Here is a 7,458-nt window from a genome sequence, read left to right as displayed (position 1 = left end):
CATATGTACAAATATCCTTGATACAATCGATGTATGGATGGGTTGTTAAAAGAGTTGTAAGAGCTCTCAATAAAACGATCTTTGAATTATAAAAAAATGTAATCATCTGCATCTAAACAAACTAAAATTTCACAGCCAAAACATATACAGATTGTGTATTTATCCCAATCTAAACAAATAGAGGAAGAATTAGATTACTGACGAATTTCAGCAAATGATTATTTCTAGTATATTCCCAAAGCAAGCTTCACAAACCACCGGCCATATATATAACAACAACAAAATAAGAGGTTCTATAGTCAAATGGGAAGAATCCTTGGTGGCACTGTGGGATAAGTGTTAAACTGTCAGCCACAAGGTTAGTAGTTCAAACCCACCAGTTGTTCCAGGGGGGAAAGACAAAGCTGTCTACTCCTGTAAAGATTTATAGTCTCAAAAGCTCTAGACAGGGTTGCTAGGAGTCCCCTGGATGGCAGTGGGTGATGGGGTGTTTTGGTACAGTCAAGTAGGAGTCGCTGAGTGGTGCAAAGGACTACTCTTGTCTTACTGGTAAAATGTTTAAGTCCACATTGAGACGCTTCAGAAGAAAGGCACGATCATCTACATCCAAAAAATCAGTCACTGACACCCTTAAAAGCACAGTTCTACTCCAACACACATGGAGACTCCATGAGCCAGAATCCATTCAATGGAACTGGTTGCTCATAGTCAATTAAGTGTGGGAAACCCTCAGTTAAACAAGCTTATTGATTACAGGACTTCCCAGAGCTTGTTAGGTGTTTATATGATTTAGGACTGAACTGCTGACCGAAAGGCTCGAGGTTCAAACCGGCCAGGCAGCCACTCAAGGGAGAAAGATGTGACCATCTGCTTCCATAAAGACTGAGAGCCCGGGGGCCGGAGAAGAACAGCAGCCGGAGCACTTCGTAGTCAGCGCTCCCTGATGTGTCTTCTGCCAAAGACTCCTTGTATTTCTGCAGCTCAAAGCAAGGGCCAACCTGATTTAAGCTCTCCCACGATGACCAAGCAGCTTGACTATGGCCTGGAGACCATTGAGGACGAAGCGGAATCCACCCTCGCCAACTTTACCAAGTACCTCTCAGCCCTCCAAGGTTTCAGGAAGGCCCTGCGCCTGGTCATGCAGGAGGAAGAGCAAGCCAGCAAACAAATCAGCAAGAAACAGCCCCAGTGGTGACTGCACATAAAATTTAAAATAATGGAAGTCGCCCACAAGCTTTTTGAAGCCCTCTTGTATATCTAGCACACAAATTTTGCCTGTTCAGTTATTTACAGGTTTAAGCCTTATTGACACCAATGACAAGAACACGTTTGCAAGCGTACCATTCCACGATCCACGTAGTTTTTCCATCCCCGCTATCCTCCACCCCCCACTTTCTGTATACTGGCCCTAGCAACCACTAATAAACTTTGATATCTATAAAAAATTTAAAAAAAGATTGACAGTCTTTGAAAGTATGTGAGGCAGCCTACTCTGTCCTACAGTGTGGGTGGGTGGGTAGCATTTCTTCAAACTCATTTAGGCACAGGGTCATTTTCCCTCAACAGTCTGCAGAACAGACTTTGGCAGATGCTAATTCATACAAAAGAGAAGGTGATGTAAGACCACTGGAAGAGTTTAAATCCACATCAATGCTCTTGGGAAAAGATGCAAAAACTTGGCAACCTGCAGCCAAAGCAACAAGGGCTTTGGAGGATGCTTATTTTAAGGTTGTTGTTGTTGTTGTTGTTGTTTAGTGATAGTGATGGAAAGGGAGGGCTGGAGGAATTCTGAGGGCCTACCGCTTCCCTGAGCGAATTCCACATGGGAGAAATGCTTATTAATAACCTGGGGTTTGGCGATGGCACAGCCTTGCTTACTGAAAGTGAGGGAGCCCTGAAGCACATGCTGATGAAGATCAGGATTGCAGCCTCAGTATGGATCACAGCTCAATGTAAAGAAGACCCAACCCTCACAGGTGGACCAATAGGTGACATCATAACACAAGGAGAAACGACTGAAGTTGTCAAGGATTTCATCTTGCTTGGATCCACAACGAGTGCCCATGGACGCATCAATCAAGAGCTCAAACAACACATTCCATTCCATAAATCTGCTGCACAAACCTCTTCGAAGCGTTGAAAAGCAAGGATGTCACTGTGCGGACTAAGGTGGGCCCAATGCAAGTCACAGCACTTTCGATCACCTCATAGACAGGTGAAAGTTGGGACACTGAATAAGGAAGACCAACAGAAATGTGATGCATCTGAACTATGGTGCTGGTGACGAAGACTCAAAGTACCATGGAAGAAGTACAGTTAGAATGCTCCCTAGAGGCAAGGATGACCAGACTTCCTCTCACGTTCTTTAGGGTACTTTCAGGAAAGACCAGGACCTAGAGAAGGGCATCATGCTTGGTAAAAGTGGAGGGGCAGCAAAAATAAATAAATAAAAAGGGCCCTTGACGAGATAGATTGGCACAGCGGTTGCAATGGGCTCAAACCTAAGACTTGTGAGGACGGCGCAGGACTGGGCAGTGTTTCCTTCTATTGTACACAAGGTTACTGTGAGTTGGAACTGACTGGACAGCACCTACCACCCTCTATTCCCTGAGCTCTTCCCTCACGGTCATTGTCGTCGTGTTGTTCTTGTTAGATGCCATGGAGTTAAGTCCCTGTACTAGGCAAAAAAAGCGACCTGAGAGCAAAATAAGACCTAGAGTCTTAAATGTGACAAGGGACACAAGCCACACGCAAGTGAACTGGATGAGGTATCTTAATAGTGAGACCACGGCACACATAAATTCTTCAGTGATGAGGCGCATGCCCACAGGCATGATCATCCGCACTGTCCACTGAACAAGCGAGCTCTCCGGAGAGCTTCCAGGGACCCTGGCAGGAGGCCTAATAAAAAGTGAGCAGTGGGGCATAAGGCAAATTTCGTTTAACTTTGCTTTTAATGCCCTGAAGAAAAATGGGAAACGGACATTTGCTCAAAGTAGTTCAATCCCCCACTCAAGTGAAGCTTCTTCTACTCGGTCACACCCTTGTCTCCGCCTGGAATGCTCCCTCCTCACCCCATCGCACTTCACCTCTGTAACGCTTTCTTGTCCTTCAAAAGTCAGCTCTAGCACCACCTCTTTAGGAAGCTTTCTCTGGTGTCACAATCCTATTTGCTTCCACCGCACTCTTTAAGAAATAAATATTTATTGTCCGCCTACCACTTGTCAGACACCTGGTGCGGCTGCTCCTTCTTACACTGTACAAAGATTCTTCCCATTGACCCATTGATAGGTTTTTACTTTGCTCTGCTGCTCCCCTCCCCCTGCCCCCTCCCCCAATCCCAGAGCCCACCTAGTACCTCAAGGCATCTTTAATGAATGAATGAAGTGCCTGTGAAGGGCCAGGTGCTGACTCAGAAGCAGCCCCTGCCTTGAGAGAGCTTACTCACAAACCCGGGAGAAAGGAGGAAACGGATAATCACCGCTCACAGTAAAACCAAGGAAGGAAGAAATAATGGCAGAGACAAAGGAAGCCCCTGAGCCCTCCGGGAAGGAAGAGATTCTGTGTGTGGGCTTTGTAAGAACACCTACACAGCTCCCTGAACCTGTCTCAAAACAAGCTCATCAAATGTGCAAACTGGCCTGACAAACGACCTGCACAGTCCCATTTAGATCAGTGGGGAGGAATACATTTGTAATCAATTTTCTTCTCTAAAGGTAATCACACTTAAGCAACTGAAGCATTCTTCCATTCATGTGGCGGCTGTCTTGCCAAGCTAAGTGCAGACCAAGGAAGGAGAGCAGGAGGCCAGAAAGAAACTGCATGGCATTCTTAATCTTTAATCTGCAGTTGTGTGTAGGTGTTGCAATCATTCTATTATTGGTCTTCAAGCAGCTGGCTCAATGGGAAATCAAATTTATGAACAGACCTGCTGTAACCACAAAGGATTCTTTCCCCGGGTGATTAAGCACCAAAATGATAGGTGTTAAATAAATACAAAAGGAAAGAGCGAGCAGGGGAGAGAGGTTTCCGGCATATCCAAGGGACAGTCTGGGAGTGGGCGGGAGAGTCAGAACTGGCTAGGTGGTGGTGTTCTGACTACTGTTCTCAGCCCCGGGTGACGCTCACCCCGCAAGTTCCCTTAGAAAGGGCACAGGCAAGACAGGAAAAGTACCTCCGCAGTTCATTCATAACCTTGAACGCTTTCCCCATGTGGGCAGGGTTGACCGTGATCGTCCGCTGGTTCTTCTCATCCTCCCCGGCCTGCGCAGGAGGCTGGGGGCTCGGCTTGATGCTGTGAACAGGAGGGAACAGAGGGGAAAGAGTGCATCACACATCGGTAAGCCCAGCCGTCCAACTACCCCAAGTCCACGCACTGAGCCGCCACCAGGGGCGTCTCTGCCAGCCTGTTGTCACCACAGACTCATTATGGAAGGAATGCGTTGGGTCAGGCATTTCTGCGGGACCTTCCCATGGAAAATGTATTTCTCTGGAGGAGGCCAGGTACTAGATCAGCCTCTCCCACCAGGTTCTTGGGTAACTTTGTGGAGAGTCCTCTCCTCCATCCTGAAAACAAGGGAGGTGGGTTGAGAGGAAGGGGGGGAAACGAAGCCGATGTCACTCACTACTTCACAGGGATGTTTGTTCATTCAATATATATTGGAAATGAGGGGCTGATGCCAGGGGCTTACGTGGAGAGCAAATGTTTTGAGAATGATGAGGGTAACGAATGTACAAATGTGCTTTATACAATGGATGGATGGATGGATTGTGATAAGAGTTCTATGAGCCCCCAATAAAATGATTAATAAATAAATATTTGACAGCACCCAAGGTGTGTCTGGTCCTTAAATTTAAGGGAGACACACAGGGAAGCAAAACAAGCAAACACTGGCACCTCGTGTGCTAAGTGTTCTAATTCGATTCCTGAGGCGCTACAGAGGGGGGGCAAATGTCCCAGGCCAGCAAGCTGAAAGAGAACTTCCCAGAAACTGAGACCTGATGGACGAACTAAGAAATCAGCCAAACTAAAAAAATAAAAGACTAAGCGTGCCAGGCGGAAGAAATAGGGTGCACAAAGAGCTAGAGAAGAAAATGAGCCCCCCCAAAAATGTGTTCAGACCACTGGAGGCTCAGTAAAGTGACAGAGTGGAGTGTGTGCAAACAGAGAAAAAACTAAAAGGGGCCGTCTTAGAAGCGCCTTACAAGCAAAGCTAAGGAGCTTGTTATTTCGTTCTTAAACAACGAGAAACCATCAAAGGGTTTTCAGCAGAGAAGTGGGGCAGGAAGCCGGTGAACCACCCTGTGCTTCAGAACGATTCCACTGGCTGAGTTATGAAGAGCAGTGGCACAAAAGTAAAGCCCTTGAGAACTGTGATCCCTTCAAAGAGGAGGGATTGCTATCATCGTAGACAGAAAGGCTCTCTCTCAAAATCCTCTACACCGAAATCCAGCAGTCAAACACTCAAATGCCTAAGGGATGCCAGCTAACTGCCCAATTACTCCTGAGCAACATAGTTTGGGGGTGGGGGGTGAGGGGAGAAGAGATCAAAGGGCTAAGCAGAGGCAAAGAAAAGAACTTTCTCCCCAAACGGGCAAAACCATGCTGCTCCAAAGTCAAATCTGGAACATTTGCTTGACCTCTGTAGGCTAGGCAGGCTCAATCGGGTTCCACCAGGGGAAACCAAACCTCCTCTGCTTGTGTAGGGGTCGTCTCTGGGTGTACAAACAGCAACTTGGGCAGTTCAAATCTACCCAGAGGCACTTCAGAAGTTCTGGCAACTTACTTCCAAAACATCACAGATTTTGAAAACCTTTGCCAAAAAAAAACCACCACCACCAAAAAAAGAAAAGCCGAGTAGCGAGCACACTTCTACTCGGAAACGTGCAGGGTTGCCATGAGTTGGCATCAACGAGGCTTGGTTTCGTTGTTATTGGTGTTCGTGTTTGTGTCAGGGGATGTGCAGTTCATTCCAACTCTAAGACTCGGAGGGCTGTCTTCCAGCGGCCTCCTCTAGTCATGCTATATACCATGTAGCCTTGACACTGGCTGAAAAGGGGGGACCTTCTGTGGTGGAGACAGTGTGCCAAAGGGTATATAGATCTAGATCTGGGACTCCTAAGTATTGGAACATTAAAACAGGAAGATCAAAATCAAGAGCTGCATGGAGGCAGATGACTGGAGCGCTGGAGTAGGTAAAGGGTACGTCCAATCAGTGAATGGGATCAGGGTGAGGAGTCACCCAGCAGAGATGAAACACTCGAGGCAAGAAACACACAGAAAAGGGTCTGTGTGGTTAGGAGGCCTCTAATCCAAACCCAGAAAGATCTATTTTCTACTTAAAGTTTCGTAGTCTTGCTTTCAGCACTTAAGCCCTTATTTCACATGATGTTGACTTTCGTGTTATGATGAGAGGTAGGGATCTAATTATTTTCCTAAAAGTTCTCCTCACAGAAGGCGTATTTGTCTCATCCTCATGCCACCTTGGTCAGACACATGACAAGGACCTACTTCTAGACTCTGATCTATCCATTGGTCAGCTCATCTTGTACAAGATGCACACGATTTCTAAAAGCTCCTAAGAAGTCCTGGGGTCTGGTATGACGTGGAAGAAGAGCACTTTGGTGGTGCTGTGGGTTCGAGGTCGGGCTGGTGGTACAAACCCACCCAGTGATTCGCAGGAAAAAGAGGACGCTGCTCTTACAAGATTGACCATCTCAGAAACCCCTCTAGAGGGTCACTGAAAAGAGTCAGCATAGACGTGATGGCCATGGGTTTGGTTTTGGTTTTAGGGTCTAAAGAACTTACACACACACTAGATTCATTTCTCTGTACTGTAATTAAAACTCTATTTTTGAACTGTTGCGTTGCCTAAAATGCAATGGGTTTTGAATCCAAAACTTCCCATTTCTAAATCTGCGATGATTTCATGAAGTATGTTAGATAGGCAGTTGGGTTATCCGTATATAAGCACACCTTGTCTACTCAGTCTTGTGAGCGTGTCATTTGTTTTTTGAAAGAAATCTTGCACAGGCGAGGAGGGCACAATATTGATCCAAGGGGATAATAGTGAAATATTCTCACCATAGCCCTGATTTTAAAGATGTTGCAAATATTTCCTCATTTTATGTGTTTGTTATAGGATTGTTGTAGGTGCTGTTTATTAAATGAAGAAAAGTCTATTTGTAATTTATTAAGAGTTTTTCATCATTGTTATATTGAATGTTATCAAATACTTTTGTGTATCTAATGAGATGATCATTTTTTCCCTGTAATCTAGAATGTGGTTACACCGAGGCAAAGCACTGGGGGAGTGCAGCAGAACAGCAAGGGAATGGAGCAGCAAGGTCCCCAGGGAATGCTGAAGGCAGACTTTGGGGCTAGGGCATGGTGCTCCAACAGACTGGACTGGAAAACACTCCTAAAGGCCAACGATCCTTGAACTAACTACAAGCTTT

The 7,458-nt window shown here is 46.0% G+C and overlaps 1 protein-coding gene across 1 annotated transcript in view; it reads right to left on the bottom strand.

The window, feature by feature from the left end:
• The window catches only part of KLHL3 (kelch like family member 3), a 133,929-nt gene that overhangs the window by 111,292 nt on the left and 15,179 nt on the right, over positions 1–7,458 (bottom strand). Inside the window, exon 2 of the mRNA XM_045285035.1 lies at positions 4,175–4,294. Coding sequence (XP_045140970.1) covers positions 4,175–4,294 — 120 coding nt within the window. The remainder of the gene's footprint in view (positions 1–4,174; positions 4,295–7,458) is intronic.

This window comes from Echinops telfairi, unplaced genomic scaffold (assembly GCF_000313985.2).
Source record: "Echinops telfairi isolate 266 unplaced genomic scaffold, ASM31398v2 ScPeMD7_7469;HRSCAF=8507_1, whole genome shotgun sequence".
Lineage (NCBI taxonomy): Eukaryota > Metazoa > Chordata > Mammalia > Afrosoricida > Tenrecidae > Echinops > Echinops telfairi.
This window is presented reverse-complemented; position numbering and strand designations above follow the sequence as displayed.